At 34.7% G+C, this 20,227-nt stretch overlaps 1 protein-coding gene across 1 annotated transcript in view; it reads right to left on the reverse strand.

Moving 5' to 3' along the window:
• Positions 1-1,622: 1,622 nt before the first annotated feature.
• The window catches only part of LOC108360392 (sodium- and chloride-dependent GABA transporter 1-like), a 125,986-nt gene continuing 107,381 nt past the window's right edge, over positions 1,623-20,227 (reverse strand). The window contains exon 5 of the mRNA XM_017612653.1: positions 1,623-2,415. Within this exon, the coding sequence (XP_017468142.1) occupies positions 2,317-2,415 (99 nt within the window). The 3' untranslated portion in view covers positions 1,623-2,316. The remainder of the gene's footprint in view (positions 2,416-20,227) is intronic.

Consider the following 20,227-nt stretch of genomic DNA (forward strand, 5'->3'; position numbering starts at 1 on the left):
TATTTGTCAAGAGTTAATTTTTTTCCAGAATCCATATTAGAACATGAATTAACAACTGACAACAAATTTTGTATGCGCGAAGTCATGTAAACATTTTCTTTTAATAAATTGAGAATTAAAAAAGGTTAGAAAAGTTTAAAACAAATATTTGTGACTTATTCCACTATAACTACGATCTGTATTAGGTTACTCCAAAAGTAAATTTTTAAGATTATCGAGTGTTATTCGCCTTTTGGTTTTAGAATGTCGTTAAATCTTCGCTTTGTAATGTTTCCAGAGAGATGTGTATTTGATTAAAGTCCACTCAAAACTTATTTTCTGAAAAGGAGTGATTGTCTTCTGCTCTGCGCATACACTTGATGTGCTCTGCCCATTGTATGTAAGGTCGGTATTATGCCGACAAACTTTTGTTTGGCAAATTAAATGGCGGCTGCTTAGTCGGTGGTGGTTACGTCGACTTTGGCACAAGGTTGCACATTGGTTGTGGTTTTTGTGGTTATTGCCAACACGAAATGAAAAATGCAGATGTACATATCGTGCAAAACTTTGTATTTTTAATAATATTGTAAACGCAATTAACAGTGCCCTAAACTGTGAAGCTCCCACAGCATAAATTCTGTTCTCTGTCATTCGGTATCACGACAATTTTTGTGTATAACAATAATAACCTACAATTTTTGTGTATGGCAACACTAATTTTACAGCAGTTTGGCCAAACAAAATTAGTTTGCTGTGAGGGACGCCAAACTCGCTTTCTCCGAATTTGCTGCAACAACAATTGCACGCAGTTTGCCAAACAAAATTTCTGCATAACACCGACCTAATATGTGCGTATGCATGAGCGTAATTTAGATTTACATTAAGAGTATTCTTCAAACCTTATGGATGCATTATAAACCGTATATAAACTTATAATTGAGTAAACCTTATAAATGAACTGTCAAAATTTATATGGAAACTCGTTTACACATTTCTGATAAATTTCTCCACCGATTTCACTGAAAAAACTTGATAAACTGAAGCCAATGCAACTCTGTCGCAACTCTAGCTGTGTTTTCGGGATCCGCATAAAATTTTTGGACACTAATTCAACAACAACGATATGATCCTGATAGAGATCTGGTTCAGCAAGTGTAAACGAAAGGAGAGTATGGGGCGTTCATGTAACATAGTGCTTAAATTTATAAGAATATCTGTTTGATAAAGTTATCAGTTTTGATGAATACCACTATTGCTTTGTGTACAATACAATGTCTTAAAGCTCAGTTAGTCTGGACCTAATTTTAGTAACTTAACTTAATATTTTGGCCAACCAGTTATATGAGAAACTGTGGCTGACTTCTAAAACGTATCAATGCAATGTTTGGAAACTGTTATAACTGCGGTATTCAAACTGTTTGTAAATGCAGAGTTGCGACATATTGCAACCTTATACATTGCATATTTTAAATATTCAATTTAGCAATGAACAATTTTTCTCAATTTTCCATTTTTAAAACACCAATGGTAACCAAAAACAAACGAAGCATCAACTTTGTTTCTGATGCGCTGATTGCTCTAGCGATGCGTTTCGATAATTTTTCGAATGCGTTTTGGAAAAGTATGCATTGCCAACATTTTGTAGTTCGGCGTTATGGGACATTATACTTTGTATGTATGCAAAGCAATTGACGTTTTGGAAGTCAGCCTGTGTTAGCGGTTAGGTAATACTTAACTTACCGTTAGAAACTTAAGAACCTGCAGATTTTAGGTTCTTAAGTTACGGCCTTACGGAAATTGAGACCGGTGAGGGAATTTGTGTTATTTGTATTGTGCGCTTTGTATTTCTTAAAAATGAATGAATGCAAACTTTTTTTTTGCACGAATTTTTTTGATGTGCCATTTTAGCGCGTGAACTGTCAAACATCTAAAAAAAAAATGCAAAAACACAAAATATTTTCGCTTCTGACTTAAGTTGACGTGTTGAGTAATCATTGGCGATTTCTTACGGTAAGTTAAATTAAGTCTTGACTAAATTTTTACACCATTTTAGAATATTGAATACCCGTTACAAAATTATCAAAAATCGAATAAACTGTAAATCTATACTACTGGAGCACTTATTTGCTTATGTGATTGCATATACGTATATACATATGTAAGTATCATTATACTATGTAAGTGTGTATGTATTTGTATGTCTGTACGTATCGCGTTACATAAAAGTCTCGTGCTTCAATGATGGTGAAATGTTTAATTTATTCAACATCTTTAGGTGCCTATGTACTTGTAAAACTAGTGTATAAAATACAGTTTTATGTGTGTCGCTAAATGGCTCTACAGTGAATAGAGCTCAACTTTTTTAGCTGCCTCCTGCTGCATTTTTTCTCTGAGGTGCGTAACATCTTCGTCTATTCGCACAATCGCACGGATTTTCTGAAAATAAAAGGCAAGTGAATGAATGAATAGCTCCTACAATACCAACGTGTATAAACGCATTTCTTTAGTAAATTTTGAATGTAAAATTAAACCTTAAGGTGTATCAAAAAAACTTATAACTACACTGAGAAAAAAGGATAGTTTCAATAACTAAATATACATATATATATACATATACATAAATATATTTAGTTGTCAAATTTTGACAAGATTTGGGAGCTATTACCAAAGTTTGGGAACTATTACCAGGGTTTGGTAATTATAATTAAATATATTAAAGCTTGTGATATTCATCTAGGTTCAACCATATCATTAATTTAGTTGATGTGTTTGGTCAATACTAATTAATATTGCTTTGAAGCATATTTCTACAACTTCGCAACTTCTCTCAACACTTGGTGTAGTCATAGTTACCAAATCTTGTACTACGTTTATGCATAGGCCAATTCACGAAAACATTTCAAAAATTTGAGCATAAACTGAGTGCATAAACACAATTTCACGAATTTAACTGAGTTTCTACGCAAATTTCGTGAATCGTCCTACGTATATATCGTCACTACCGGCCGGCAGCCGATTTGTTAGCCGTTTTCCAAAAAAAAGTTAGCCATTTTTAGCCGATTTCGCTATTTGCCGTATTTTATTAAAATTCAAATATAAGTACATATGAGTTTCGATTTTACAAATTTGGCGACCCAAAATCTATTAGAAACTGCTAGCTTTATCTCGGAGAAGATTTTCAAGTCGGACTGTGTTAAGTATATGAAATTGAAAGAATTTTCTCTAATCCGAAAAGTCTTAAAATACTGGGCCGATTTCAATGATTTTTATTTTATATGAATATGTAGTGACCCAACATTTTAGCTTATTATTTTTTACGAAGGTATAGCTGATTACTTACAAACACTATTTAAATCCAAATTTCATATTCTATGAAAAAATATGAAAATTAATTAATTTAAAATTTTAGTACAGTAAAGTGCAAATTTAATGTCGCTGGCACTTACCGTTGATTTTTGACAATATTTTGTTGGCAGTGTTCCGCATTTTTTCCACATACATATATTTTAGTATAGAAAAAAATCGTAACACCGTTATAAAAATTACAAAAATCCTGTTGATTACAAAAATCAACGGTATGTCCTAGCTACCTAAAATGTTCACCATATTATACTAAATTTTAATGGACTAAAAAACTGCATGCATACCATTTTATAAAGATGCTGATTAAAAAGTTAACAATTTTGGTGAATTTTTGCAGAATTTTCATAATTTTTGCACAAGGTGTTTGGCGTTGGTTGAGTAATCAGCTATATTTTCATAAAAAACTAATAAACAGAAAATAAACTAAAAAAAATCAAAGAAGAACGTAGCCCGTACAATTTTTGTTATGAGTGGCTTAAATTTAAGTGTGATTATTCTAGAGTCCGAGCGATTAATCGGCCGATGCCGGGGGTAGTATAGGCCAAAAGAATCGGCATCGGCCGTTTTTGGCCGATTCTTGAATGAGGTTTTGTTATTTAGTTATGTATTTTATTACGTTTTTCTTCTGTTATTATAAAAGTTTATAAAAGCATTTGTTCTTGAAATAAATTTAATTCAGGATTTAATCGGCCGATTATTTGCCGATTAAACCATGAATATAATTTCATTTTAGGAACAAATGCTTTTACAAATTTTTATAATAACAAAAGAAAAACATAATCAAATAACTAAGTAACAATACCTCATTCAAGAATCGGTCAAAAACGGCCGATTCCGATTCTTTTGGCCGATACTAGCCTCGGCATCGGTCGATTCATCGGTCTGACTCTATTTTACTCGCAACACTTAGAAAATAACGAATAGAATAAAGGAGTACGAATATCGATGTGAAGCAAAACTCTATGGGAAGAGAATACCTGTGAATAATTGTATCATGGTGCCAACATACTTTATTCTTGCTTATTGTTGCTCTCAGACAGGAACGTGAGAGAAACAGTAGGAATTAAAGACAGGTGTTTCGAATATATGGACATCAAAATATAATTAAATAGTTGAATTGTTAAAACATAAAAAGCGACCGGCTTGTTCGATATAAATTAATGGCATTTTCTTTTCTCGAAATAATGTTGGCCTGTTTTCTTCAGCCCTTTCACAGCTTCACGTGTTCGTTTCTCAAAATATTGCCTTCCGACTAAGGAAAACACTTTATATACCAATTTTTCAGGACGAACAGTAACCTAGTGCAAATGTTACAATGTAAGGCAAAATTTTTTGATAAAAAAGAAAACACCATAAGTTTGTAATTGATCTCTTTTTACAACGCTTTTCTCAACCTGCAATATTGTATGTCCAGACCACCATTTATACTATAAATGTAGCAAAGCTATTTATGGCAAATTCTAGATATCAACCTAGTCTAGATCTTAACCTCGTTGTAGGCAATATAACAAAGAGATACAATTAGAAGACTCCAGATGTCGCCCCGCCAGAAGAAGTTAAATATTGCGCCTAAATATATGCACTATTTACATACGCTGCAGCGGAAATAGACGATACGCCATTTCTTTAAATGAAATTAACTGTATTATTATTAACTGTAATGTATGTTTATACTAAACGTGAGCAAACATTTTGCTTGCATAGTCTTCTGTTCTCTTTTCACTGCAAGCTGAATTATTTTAATATGTATTGCAAAATTTTATGCAGACAAGACTAAAAAACAGAAAATAAATACAATAAAAAACTTTTTAATATACAACTCTTTTATAAATGGACTAACAATTAGAAAATAATATTTCTCAGTCCCATAGAATTTGTTTTGATAACTTTTGTTTTTTCAAATTTTAGCAAAAGTCATTATAAATCATTTATGAGATTGAAAATGAAAAGTGTGGGGCGCATGTAATAGACCTGAATTGATATGGATGGTAATATATGTATGAATGTGGATATATGAATAACGACCGCTTCGATCTCAAATTTGCAATTTCTCTGTAGAAATTTTAGGTCTATGTTATGTAGTTTGACTATTGTCCATTAAATCTAATGCTTTGTATTGCATGCGTTCCACGTTTTTCGTTTTCAATCTCATAAATGGTTTATAATGACTTTTGCTAAAATTTCAAAATCGAAAGTTATCAAAACATATTCTATGGGACTGAAAAATATTATTTTCTAATTTTTAGTAGTAGCGTTGTATATTAAAAATTTTTTTAACTTATTTGTTTTTCTATTTAAGTAATACAAATATGACTTCTGATGTACGTATAACGACAGTTTCTTTTGTTTAACAAAAATAACTTGTAATGAATTTACCAGTCCCTGTTTTTGTGATTTATTTAGCGAGTGGTGTAAAGCCTTTATTAACCAAAAAAAATAGTTTAATGGTTTTACCGGTCTTTCTACTTGCGATTTCTTTAAATAAAACAGGCGAATTAAAGTTGAAACATTTTAGCCGCTTTTTTGACCAAAATAGCCGGTCGGATCAAAAAGTTCTGGCCACACTGCTAGCAAGTGTTGGTGCCAGCCGATTGACGGTGTTGTTCTTGTTTCAAAATTTCAAAATTTTATGGTTGTACCAACATGCTGGTGTCGTGAATGGTAAAATTAGCTCATTAAATAAATAAAAAGTATTTTACCGGAAATTTCTCGCAATATATTCTATATGAGTTAAAGCCGTGTTTGTGAAAAAATTATGAAATTTCGGCTCTAGTCATTTCGGTCTTTTCTTTTCTTTTTGTAAAGCAAGCAAGCTGGTGTCGTGTATTTGCCGTTTTATATATACATATATGTGTAAGTAAAAAATATTAGCTACCATTTTTAGACACAATGAATTTTTTTAGCTCTTTTTAGCCCTATTTTAAAAGGAATTTGGCTACCACTAATGATTCGCGGCAACACTGGTGCCGACCATTGTTTTAAGCACTGCATCTCTCCTTCATTCGAATAAAAAATCAACTGTTGCACTGACGAAAGGTTTTGTCATACGAACAATTGCTGCACGATAGGCAAAACAAACGACATAACAAAACTGAAGTAGAACCAAATTGAAGTCAGTGTTGCCAGAATATTTGTGTACCCCATCCCCATATCGGGCTGCAGTTATCCCCAAAAAATCCCCATTTTCTTTTAAATCCCCATTTAAATCCCCTTTAGTAAGGAATAAAAAAGCATGTATTCATATTTGCGTTAGTTCATTTTAATCCAGTTTTCATTTTAACACAGTTTTCATTTTATTACAGTTTTGAGTACTTTTCCTACACATTTTAACAAATTTATATATGTATATCTACATACGTACATATGTACATATGAGGTCATTTGGTTATACGTACAACTATGGTCAGAGATTTAGTACCAAAATTCAAAGTTATATGTTTTTACAACATATGTTTATTTATTTATTTTTACTAATTTTCTTTTAAAATATAATTCAATCTACAACAGAAACAGCATAAATAAAAGTTTAAAATCAAAAAGTAATCAAACTTTTTTAGTATAATAAAGTACAAGTCTCAAATAGCTAAAGAATACCGTTTATTTTTTAGAATTTCTTTCGTGGAGGTTGTTGCGGAAATTTTTTTTTGTTCAGTGAAAGCCAATCAAAGCAGACATCTGCGCCGAATAATGCTTTGATGGCGTTAGGAAAACCTTAAAAACATATCGGGCAAAAAGTATGTACTAATAAAATCTTTATTGGAGAAATTTTGATGGGCAGCCAGAAAAATATATGTTTTAATTTCAATATCAAAGTTTTAAACCAAACAAAAATCCCCATAAAATCCCCACATCCACAAACGAAAAAATCTATCCCCAAATGGTTTCATAAATCCCCAAAATGGGGCGAAATCCTCACATCTGGCAACTCTGACTGAAGTAGATACGAATGCAAATTTTGGGGGGTAACATCGATATATCGATGGTTTCCGATGTATCACAATTTGTTAGGTTGTAGTCACATAAAAAGGAAAATTTAAAACTTTTCAATTCCAACTCTCTACAATTCAATTAGAAAAATACTTACATATGGATGTATTTCCCCGTATTTATTTACCATTCTTCTACCCTTCCTATAAATAGAATACAAATGTATATCGTAGTAAGTTCGCTGAGCCAAGTTCCAAGGCCCAATTTCGTTGAAATTTCAACGGGAACTCGGTCCTTTTTTAATGATTATGTAAGCATTTTTAGTATCGAAAGATACGAGTAAACCCAGAATTTCTGAATGTTCATCAAAAGAATAAGTAATAAAATTCACGGACAGTCAAAAAATTTTAGGAGCATAATGGGTAAGTTGAATTGAAGTCTGAGTCACACTAAAGTCGATTTTAAAACATCCTTGAAAATTGGCATCGATGTATCGTCAATTTAGCGATTTTAGGAAATTTATCGGTTCAATTATCGAATTCTCGAAAATCTTGCTTGTATACATATGTAAGTGCATACCCAAATGTACATGTGTGAGCGGGCATTTCCTATGCTGAAGTGCTTTACAAAAACAAAAGTGCAGATGTCCTTATGGCCTTGTGACCTAACTGTCCGTCAGAATAAAGTTTATATCTTGATACATACGTACATATGCCAATGGAGACCGCTCAGAGCTTATATCTTACCATCTATTGCCGGCAATTTAGTAGTTTGACAGCTACATTTTCATTTGCACGAAAACTTCGGGGCGGCAACATCATTAATATTTTAATATAAAAGCAAAAATTTAGCTGTTTCCTGTTAAAATATTTGTAACTACCCTGCCAGCCAAAAGTGGTGAAAAATCTGGTGAAACCGCGGGTTTCGGTCACTTCAAAACTGGTGACATTGGTATGGGCCAATGTACGCGTGAGCCTTGCATCACTGTCGCACTCATTCAGATACTTCGTAAGGAAAACATATAGCTGCACTCTTCTAGCATTGCCCCCTTCTGCCGGCTCAGGGTTGCATTCTCTTCACAGCGAATTCAAAATAACCTTAGAAACTTTAAATAAAAAATCCTAAAATGTTTTTATTTTTATTTTGCAAAATTTAATTTCAAAATGCATAATATACATACTTAATAACCAATATTATGAATAAAACTTGAAATTAACATTAATAAATATATTTTTACATACATACATATGCGCTGGCTTAATTTCTTATTATTAGTACATTTGCACATAGATGTTTAAAAAGTTGGAAAATTTCTATAAGAAAGTTAAGCAATTTTAATAATATTATAATCAAAATAAAGGTAATCGATTTATAATGGTTCACAAAAATTCAGTTTCATTACCACTTTGCAAAACTTGATTGCGTTTTTTCGACTTATATATAGACGGTTTCAAAAGTTGAAAAATTTCTATAAAAAAGTTAAGCGATTTTAACAATATTATAATCAAAAGGTAATCGGTTTACCTTTATTTTGATATATATTAACAGTTGCAAATCATTTACACTAGTTCACAAAAAATCTGTTTTGCTACAACTTTGCAAAATTTTACCACTTTTCCACTGCTTATATATAGCTGTTTACAAAAGTTGCAAAGTTTTTATGAAAACGTAAAGCAATTTTAACGGTGTTATAATCAAAAGAAAGGTAAGCGGTTTACCTTTCTTTTGATATATATTAACAGTTGCAAATAATTCATGGTGGTTCAGAAAAATTAAGTTTTCTTACAACTTTGCAAAATTTGACAAGTTGGACCTACACTTTGAAGGTGCTCCTGGCGTTGAAAGTGCTGAGGGCGGAAGGTACTCATGGTGCTCCTGGCGATGAAGGAGCTGAGTGTAGAGGGTACTGGTGGTGCTCTTGGCGATGAAGAAGCTGAGGGCAGAAGGTTCTAATGGTGCTCCTGGCGATGAAGATGCAAGCGTTGAAGGTGCTGATAGGGAATCTGTAAACAAGCAAAAATATTAATTAAAATTTATAAACATATAAAAAGTCTCAATACATACCTTAAGAATGTGACTAAGTCGCTGCTGTTTTGCAATCTAAAAGAAGAAATTACATTATAATTAAATAAAATTGTTAAATACGTATTCTTACCTTCAAAGTTTTCGTAGTGGCATTTCTTCACAGTATGTATACTGTCATCAAAACTCTGATGATTCTAACTTGCTCGCTCTAACGCATAGAATTCTTGTTAGAGTACGAATTCTTATCGGGTATGTAGCTCTAACAAAGGCACATTTTTTGACAGTTCGAACAAAAAATTTGTAAGTGTGTGGGTGAGATGACTAAAAAGTTGTGAATGTGTTTGTAAATCGTTTGAATTTTGGGGGAAAGTGGTGAGCCGTGGCTGGCAGGGTATGTACTTGGACATAAAATAGTCTATTTTCTAAGTTTTTTAAGCGATTAAATCCGGCAAAAATACGCTTTCGAAGCTTATATCAAGATATAAAAAGCCCACGCAAATATTGCCACTGATATAACTTATATCTAGCGACCGAAATGACAGCTGCACAACAATAAATTTTATCCTGTGGAGAGGGCCAGTAAATGAAGTGTGATATGTTTCCTTTTTTGTCTTATTTTTGGCTTAAGCTAGGCACTGATTTGTTCGTGTTCGATGTAATTTTTGTCGTTAGTGGCGTGGTGCGCGAACAAATCAGTCGGATTTGAAATTTTTCAAACTCTTCTGATTTGTTGGACCGTTAGTGACGCATTTCGCGAACATTAATCCATGTCGTCATAATAGTTTACTTTTAACCCACTTCGTCATATAAGGGTATTTGGAACCACTGAAGTGAGCACATCGCGGAACATTGCAAGAAAGCGATTTTTAGAAAATTTTTTGTTTTGAAGTTTTGAAGGAAGAAGTTGCGATTTGGCAAAGTAAAAGTGAAAAAATAAAGTTAGGACCAAAAAACAAAAATCATGGATAAAACTGCTGGAGAAGTAGACAAAACTGCCACGATAGAAACTGTAAAAAAATATCAGGGCATACGAGCCTGCTACAGGCGGGAATTGCAAAAAATAAGTAAGAAAACTGGAGCAGGCTCTGAAGATGTATATTGGCCTACGTTGTGGTACTTTGAAAATTTAAAATTATTGCGGGACCAAGAATCGCAGGTTGAGGGTTTTTCGACGATGGAAGATACTTTAGAAGAATATATTAGAAAATTAAGTGGAGTTTTGCGTTTTACATATTGTTTTTTTTTTTCAGTTAACAATAGGTGATTTTTTTATAAGCGTGCAACAAAAGAACACTCAATTCGGGTAAAATTTCCTTTTAGCAAGTTAAGAAACCCTGTTGGTAGCTGGCAAGAAACATGTGATTAGTTTAACGGGATTTGGATACAAAAACCAATTTAAATTAGTAATTATGCGAGTATTATAAGTCACGTATGTAAGGAAACGAAAATTTCCCTCTCGGATTTCCCATTAACAATTCACAATAGAGCAGTTTTTCCACTTAACAACACTACCCTTCAGGTCGCGTATTTTTAACCGACCTGGCTGAACTAGATAAATAGCCAAGTTTGTGTTGTTGCTTTGTGTGTATTTCGTCATTTTAGCGAGTGTTCTTTTGTAGCTCGGTTGCAAAAAATGCACCTAATAGTAAATTATTGTTAGAATTTTAGCTTTGGATGTACACAATTATTGCAGCCTTTGCTATTTTTTATACTCCGATTGCGCATTGTTTGGCTGTTTCTTACGCTGTTATACATCTAAGGCGTTCTTACACTATATGTATTTGCATCTGTAAATCTGACTTTTTCAATACATATGTAATTGCGTATGTCTGTCAAATTCATAGTCTTTATTTAACTATTTAAAAATACGTGTGTCATTGTCAGCTATATGTCGTTTAGGATTCACAGCAAGTGCGACGATGTCACTAAATCGACATTACCCAGTAGCGAAAATGGTCACCGGCTACATCGTCACTAATGAGGATTTAGTGACATCGCTGCACTTGCTGTGAATCCTAAACGACATATAGCTGACAATGACACTGGTGACAATGTCATGCAGGTGTACTCCTATCTAAGACTTATAACAGACAATGTCTTGCAGCGGCCACTTATGGAAAGTCTATTGCAGGACATTGCCCCTTGAATGTCATTAATGATCACTGCATGACCAAGTCATGCAGATGACATCAACGACCAAATTACCATTTATATGAAAAAGTCATGAACGACTTCCATACAAACGGAGCCTAAAGTCATTTAAGACGTAACTTTGCCGTACAAGACTCTTAAGTGACTAATGCATGACATTCTCTACGGGGTAGTGACGATGTCACCAGTGTTCATTTCGCCAAAGTCATTTAAGACGTGACTTTTCCGTACAAGACTCTTAAGTGACTAATGCATGACATTCGCTACGGGGGATGTTTGCATGTACATGTGTATGTATGCATAATTATATCTAACAACGGGCAAACGGAGGACAAACAATGCTTCTGTTCCTCTCTTGTCATATACAGAATAATAATATTGTTTTTGTTTGCTATTTAAAAACAATTCACTCGTATCCTTTCTTCGTTTTATCCTTTTTTCTTTTGTTTTTTCACGCATAAATAACCAAACACGCAACCATTGTGCATACTTACAAGTGAAAAAAGAATCAAATGTTTTGTAGAAATGCCGCACAGCTGACATCACATGTTTTTATTTGCTACAGAGTTACACTAAATATCTAGAAAAAAACTTTAAGCAGACTCTGACAAAACAGCAAAAAAGTTCTATTAAGTGTAAGAGTTATTGACCAAAATGTTTGAAATATTAAAATGTCATATAAATGCAGGAATTCATTTATTTCAATGCATATTTTGCCAACTTCTTACTTTATTATAATAACTTTTGCCCTTTTTACATCACTTTAAATACCCTGTCTAACATTTCGGCAGGATATTTATACATTTTGACAGGTACTTTCCAATTAGCTTCCAGGCGGTTTCCGGGCAGAAGAAGAACATTTGTCACTTGTAGGTATGCACAATGCACGCAACCGCATCATCGCTCATTTTTAAGTGCGATCTGATTTATGCGGCGTTAGTGGCGAAATGCTGCGCGAACAAATCAGGCGGATTTGTTCGCTGTTAGTGCCTAGCTTTAGCATCTCCGATTTTGTCTGCTCTTATATATAGCATTTTCAATTTAAATGAAACGTTTTTGAAATTAAATGAAACCATTTTCAAATAGGGTTGCCAGATTTTTTATGCGTGAAATCAGTACATTAGACTTCTTCATGCTAAAAAAATCAGTACTTTTCAGTACATTTTCATTCAAAGCAAAATTATGAATGTAAGTAACCGAGTTCTTGTTTTTAACCATATTTTGGTATATAAATAAAATATAGTTCATTAAAAATAAAAGTGTTATCCATTTTAACATGAGTGTACACATCATTATACACAGGAGCCAATAAATAATTTTATATTTGTGACTTTTCGAATAGCAATAATGAGATCATTCCTATTTTCAGTGTTTAAATAGTCAAAGAATTCTATATCTAAATTACTTTTAATTTGAAGTGCACTTTCAAAAATTTTAGTTAAAAGCCGGTTTCTCTCTTTGCGCCAGGAAACAAACTTTATTCTTAAGACCCTCTCATACTGTGAAAAAGTACCACTTTTTAACGAGCTCATCTATATTTCCTCTTGGCTTAAACAACTACGCAAAAACTGTGAAAGACTAAGAATTCGCTAGAAAGAGTATCTAAATCTACGTCTTGTATGTAAAACTATTACAATTCAGTAAATTGAGAAAAAGGAGTTGTAAGTTATAGGCAAAGCCATTCGAATATTGAAATTTATTGTTATTAAACTGAAAGTTATTTTCGAAATAACTAACAACACTCGGTAAAAATGTAAGCCTTCTTTTTAAATAATTTAAGCTCCATATTATTGCAACTGGTACGTAACGACCCGGCGATATCCCCATAAAACGATTGATCTTTTTTTTGTTTTAATTTCTTATCAAATATTATCTAAAACATGTCAACTATAATTAAGTTATTTTCTTCTTATTTTTTACAGTACAGTTTAAGGAAGTTCCAACGGTATGTAAAAACCTTAAGAAATACTAAAGTAACTTGTTTGAATAGAAAATTCAGTACAAATCAGTAAAAATTTTGAAAAATCAGGACATTAGCGTACTGATTGAAGAAATGAATAAAATCAGTATAAGAGTTGAAAAATCAGTACTGTACTGATAAAATCGGTACGTCTGGTAACCGTATTTTCAAACAAAGCGAAACCTTTTTCAAATTAAATGAAACTGCAATCACACGACATACCCTTTATCGCATCTTCGCCATCGCAGCTCACTGATAAATGTGCAGTACATTCGAATGCACCTACATATGTGTGTATATATGTATGCACGTTCGTATGTATGTATGTAACTCAGCAGAGCTCAGCTTGCAAAAATTGCACGTGCACAAATAAACAACCATTGTCTTTACTTAGCTGTTAATTTCTATGGCGCGTATCCATAGTCCAGCAACTAAGTCGAAACTAACAAAGTTGCAACTTAAATTTAAGTTCCAACTTAAAATTTACCTCTATTCATAGTCGCATTTCAGACTTCTACTAAGTAGTTTCGACTTAATTTACGATATAGCAAAACGAGTGTGAAAATGTGTCGATTTTTCTTTACGATATTTTGGAAATATTACATTTTTATTAAATAATGTCAAGTTGGGTCACCCGTTTATGTAATTTTTATTTTCATTGCATGATTATGCAAAAGAATAAGTTATCATTTTCTTGTTAATTGTGTGAAATAGCCAGAACAACCGCAGTGATGTGAAGTCGATGTTTATCGAAAGCATGCTGTGATACATACAAATAGTAGATATCTAAATGTTATGCACAAATTTACTTTAAAAGAATTAGCGTGAAACTGACTTATTATTTGAGAATTTATGTAAATTATTCCAATTATAAAATTGTGATGTAGCTTTATTCGAATTGTAATACGCATTTAATTTCATCTTCCGATTAAAATGGATCGATCTTTGAAAATTTGAATTGGAGATTATTCAATATTATCAAAATCACCCTCTACCAACTTAATTTTTACATATTTCGTCTGTTTTCCCTTAATTTGATAAAATACTTCTTCCTAGTTACGACTTAGTTGCAGCTGCGGCCGAAACTAAATTTTAAGTTGGTACTTAGCCAGAAAAGTCAAAACTAAGGCGACTATGAATAGCTTTAGTTGTAACTTAGAATAGTTTCGACTTAGTTGAGTACTACCGGGCCTCTTGGTAATTGTTCTGCGAAATGCACGGTGTTCAGGTTTAATCGCGGTGAATTAACATGCAGAAACTAAGGTCCAAACGCGCATTGCTTAAGTTGCTGCTACACGCATTTTCACATTTGTGAACAACAATTGCAGCGATCAACCAATTGCAGATTGGGAGTGTCGCTTGGAACGTCTGGAGGAGATTTGGTGGGAATACAAGGACATTGTTCGGGTAATGATCGAGAAGAGCGACGACGAGGTAGAGGTACAAACTGAGATCGAGGCAGATTGGGAAGAATTCGAGGAGCGGATGCTTAGCTTAAAATACAAACTACGTTTGTACATATCCGAAAAATCCCAATTGCCAGGAGCTTCAGCAGCTGTGTTCGAATCAACTCGTCAAGATGCTGCAATGACGAGTGTCTTATCATCACAGACTGATATCCTGCAAAATTTGGCAAGACAAGTGTCCAATTCTAATATTAGCTTTTTGCCTGAAATAAAAATAAAAGCATTTGCGGCTCAACTTACTGAGTGGAAGTCGTTTCATGACTCTTTTGTCAGCGCAATACAAAACAATACAGCGTACACTGCTTGTCAAAAGTTCCAACTGTTAAAGGGTTATTTGGCTAAACCGGCATATGAGTTAGTTGGGCATATTCCTGAAACAAACGAGAATTACACAGAGGCTTGGGGTAAGCTATGCTCTTGGTACAACAAATTAGGTGTTATTACTAATGAACATATTACGAAGTTCATAAATATGGCAGCTACTAGCAGTCAGTCATCGATTAACTTGCGTAAGTTATACGATGGCGCAGATGAGGTTCTGCGCGGATTACGCGCACTAGGAACTGATGCGGAGAAACGCGTTATTTGGCTCATACATATTTTGTTATCTAAGCTGCACCCAGCTACAACAAAAGAGTGGACTAATTTCAATAAATCTAACACCGATTTCCCTACCTTTAATGAGTTCCTTAGTTTTCTAGATACCACATGTCTCGCTTTTGAGTCTGCTGCACTGACAACAGCATCACCTATACGTCAGCGCATAGTCTCAGTGAAGTCTCATCAGACAACAGTAGACAGTCAAACTCTCTGTGTGAAATGCGACGATACTCACGAGTTACCTTAGTGCAGCGCGTTTCTGGGTTTGGTAGTTAAGGAACGACGAGAATTTGTGGCCAGCTGACGTATTTGTTTCAATTGTTTGAGAGTGGGGCATATATCAGCCAATTGCCGCTCTAAAAACTGCCGCAAACGTCATCACAGTCTCCTTCATGAAGACATCACTGAGGTACCGCCTTCAACGCATTGCCGGAAATCAACAGCCTTCTTCCCACAGCGGTAGGCGAGGTTACTGATTGTTATGGTACTCAACAGCAGTGTCGCATGTTATTGGATAGTGGCTCGGAAAAAACAATTATTTCCGAAAATTGCGTGCAGCGGCTAGGATTGCTCCGCCAGCACTCGAGAATACCAATACATGGCTTAAACTCTACTATCGACAAATCTCTTATTTCTTGCTTTAAACTTATTAAGAAAAATGCAGATATTAGCTCTTTTAAGAGAATTAATTTTAAGCTTGGGGTTGCGCCATCTCTTATTGACCCTGCGCTGTGGCCTGCGAATGTGAAGGTTCGACCGTTTCAGAATTTTCAAAAGGGCGATACTCTCAAAACCAAAATGTAGCGTTATCCAAAAAATGTACTTTATTCAATGATTTAAAAATTCACTTTCAGAATATGGGTGGCATTCGCACCAAGTCTGAAAGCATACGTACTCAGAGTGCCCATTTGGAGTTTGACATCATAATTTTTGTTGAGACATGGGTAAACTCGAATTTTTACGATGAATAATGCTAGTAGAACGGGGTGTTCATTGGGTGGAGGTGTTCTTATTGCCGTCCAGCGATCGTTATACGCATTTCAAATAGAACTTTCAAATGAGGATCCTATTCTCGAGCAATTGTGTGTTTGTGTCAAAAGTTCTTCTGGTTTTTGGCGATTTTTATCTGGTAGCCTCTTACGTTCCGCCAAGTAGTAGTTTTGAAATCTATAAAGCTCATACGGACAATATTGTCTCCCCTGCTCAAAATAAAGTTAATGATAATCATCTCTGCGTATTTGGCGACTTTAATCTTCCGAACATTATATGGTCAACACATTTTTCCAACTTTGGTCTAATTCCAACTTATATTACAACTTTCCTTGAATCATATTTCATTGATAATCTCTTAAGTTTAGATTTAGTTCAAATTAATTATTTTGAAAACAAACTTAATAGAATTATTGATCTCATTTTCGTTACTGGCAACTTTGATTCTACTATGTCTCAATGTCTTTTTCCCTTCTCTCCTGCTGACAAAAATCATGTTTCAATGCTGCTTAGAGTCGAATTTTATGCATTTTCCATCAGAAAACCGGCCAACAGAATTGCCTTTAATTACTCTTCCTGTGACTTCTCTAGGCTTAATGATCTGTTATGTGCTGTTAATTGGGATGACATGCTTTCGGGCTTAAATGTCACTGACTGCTTTAAAGCATTTAAATCGACACTGTTGGATATATGTTTATCTAATATTCCCCAAATAAAAAAACAGTGCTATAAGTTCCCATGGTATACACCTAAATTAAAGAAACTTAAAAATCTGCGTAACAAATTCTACAAAAAGTATATAAAAACTAAGAACCAAGAATTCTACATCAAATATCAGTGTTATTTAAAAGAATTTAATTGCCTAACAAATTTCTTTACCGTAATTACAAACTTAATGTTGAGAATAATATTATATCGAGTCCTAAGGCTTTTTGGCAATTCATCAAATCCAACAAGTCCTGTGCGATTGTACCATCTGCCGTGTGTTTGGATGATAAAGTGGCGAGCTCTCCGTGTGAGGTTGCCATTTTATTTGTCGAGTTTTTCCAATCTAACTTTGTCCGAGACAATATAGACTCCTATAATCTTCCCGAATGTTATCAGTTTTCATCTCTAAATTTTGGTAATTTGAATCTCTCCTCTGAGGACCTATCAGAAGGAATTTTAGCTTTGAATCCCTCATATCAGACAGACGTGGACGGCCTCTCGGTAATTTTATTCAAAAAATGTCCCGCTATAGTCACTCCACTAAAAATAATTTTTAATAAATCTATAGCAGTCGGTGTCTTCGTGGATGATTGGAAATTGACTACAGTAACACCAATCTTTAAAAGTGGCAAAAAGAATGAAACTATAGACCAATTTCCAAGCTGTCGACTACTTCCAAATTATTCGAAGCTATAATTAAAGAGAAAGTATACTTTGCTACGAAAAGTTTATTTTCTTCCAACCAACAAGGTTTTGTATCAAGCAGGTCCACGGTCTCCAACCTGGCCGTTTTCAGCGAATTGCATTGAATCATTTTCGTCCGGACTTCAAGTAGATTGCACCTACACAGATTTTTTGACACGGTGTCACATAGAATTCTCTTACGTAAATTGGGCTCTTTTGGTTTTCACTCGATTTTCCTTCAATGGTTGGAATCATATCTAAGTGAAAGGCGTTGTCTTCTGTTGAATTCATCCTTTTAACTCTCATACATTTAATAAACCAATGTAGCAATTTTTTCTTTAGTCATAATTTATCTTCGAACTAATTTTGAATGATTTGTATTAGCACTAAGTGAGTAGTCAGTAAGAACCATTGCGTTTTTTGACTAATAAAATAAATAAATAAATAAACAATGCAGATACGGGCGTTTCACATGGGTGGGTTCCTCTACGCATAACATCCATGCTGGGCGGCGAATCATTCAACGTCGAAGCTTTGATTATGCCAAAGATTTCTTCATCCATTCCGGTGCATCATCTTGAGAAAGCGCAGTGCTCATCATTTTTATCGCTTGATCTGGCCGATCCGAGATTTTATATTCCTTCGCCTATTGACATTCTTTTGGTAAACGAAAAATTCTTCGAGATATTAAAAGGTGAGTAGATTACCGGCATAAACCAAAATTTGAGCGCATTTTCAACAACCCTCGGTTGGATTGTGGGCGGGGACTTAACTCGTCGCAAATGAGACGTGTGTGACGTGGGCGTGTTTTTCAGCAGTTTCGACATCGACAAGACACGTACACAGAAGACGAGGAAAGAGCAGAGAGGTCCTTTTTAGAAACACATACGAGGGCTGATAATGGTAAATTCAGCGTGGAGCTACCATTCAAATCACAATTTATCGACTTTTGTAAGTCCTCTGCACTCGCATTAAAACGACTATACACAACACACACGCGAGCACAATACTCGAATTTCATTCGAAAGCAGCCGGTTGAACATTAAAGATTGAAGACAGTGACGTATGGTACAGCATGCGCGCCCTACTTGGAAGTAAGAGTTTTAAATTAATTAGCCCACACATCAAACACTGCATATCCATTAGCGTCACAGGTAATTTTAAAGGATTTTTATAAGGATGCCGTGATTACTGGGGCAGAAACTGTAACAGATCTTCTTAAAATACATAGTGAGTTAATAGCGCTTTTGAAAACTGCTGGTATGAACCTACGAAAGTGGAGCAGCAACTGCGTTGAACTGTTACAGAGGCTTCCAGAAAATATGCGCGAGATGTCCTCAATATCTTTTGAACCCGCGAAACCGTTAAAGCTGCTTGGACTTAAGTGGAACCCAGTAAATGATGTATTTGAGTTCTGCGTATCACCCCCAACTACAGCTGCGGTAACAAAACAGTCAATATTACTGACACCCACAACGGTTCTTATTAAAATCCTTTTTCAAGAGTTGTGGTTAATCAAACTGGAATGGACAGATGAGGTGCCTGCTGAAATAGCGATTCGTTGGACAAATCTGAGGAGCACACTTGAATTGCTGAATACACTACAAATTCCAAGAAGAGCGCTGTTTAAACTTGGTCACAACGAACGCCACGGTTTCTGCGACGCGTCCCAAAATGCGTATGCAGCAGTGGTATATTGTTGATCAGAGTATGAAGGTAACATCTCCACTCAGCTCGCTGCTGCTAAAAGCCGCGTAGCTGCACTTAAAACGGTGTCATTACCACGACTTGAGCTCTGTGGCGCGGCATCGCTCTGCCGATTGATGAACCAAGTAATAAAGGCATTTGAACTCGACGCTACTAATGTTTATATGTGGACAGACTCATCGTTTGTTCTACATTGGCTTTCAGCTGTGCCAAGGCGGTGGACAGTGTATGTAGCAAACAGAACTTCGGAAATTTTGACGTATTACACTCGATCTCAGTGGAATCATGTGAGGTCCGCAGACAATCCAGCGGATCCTGGTTCGCGAGGGGTTTTGCCGTTAGAGTTAAAATCTCTAACCATCTGGTGGAACGGTCCAAGTTGGCTCGCTGGGGCAAAGGAGTTATGGCCAAAAACAAAATCGCTGTTGCACATATCCATTAGCGCACACAAGGGGTGGGTTTTGGGGTTAAAACCCCCCTCCCCCCCCTAAAGCTAATAACCCCAAATGCAAACTGTATCTTAAAGCTAAGAATCCAGCTCTCAAGGAAATTATAAGAAATATTTATTATAATTTCTGTTGCTTGAAAAAGCGCTTTGCTTTTGCTATAAATTTTCATGAGGAAATGAATATACGAGCATTTTTTTCTTGAGAGCTGCAAACTGATT

The sequence above is a fragment of the Rhagoletis zephyria genome, unplaced genomic scaffold (assembly GCF_001687245.7).
Source record: "Rhagoletis zephyria isolate East Lansing unplaced genomic scaffold, Rhagoletis_zephyria_1.1 Rzeph_scaffold_00564, whole genome shotgun sequence".
Lineage (NCBI taxonomy): Eukaryota > Metazoa > Arthropoda > Insecta > Diptera > Tephritidae > Rhagoletis > Rhagoletis zephyria.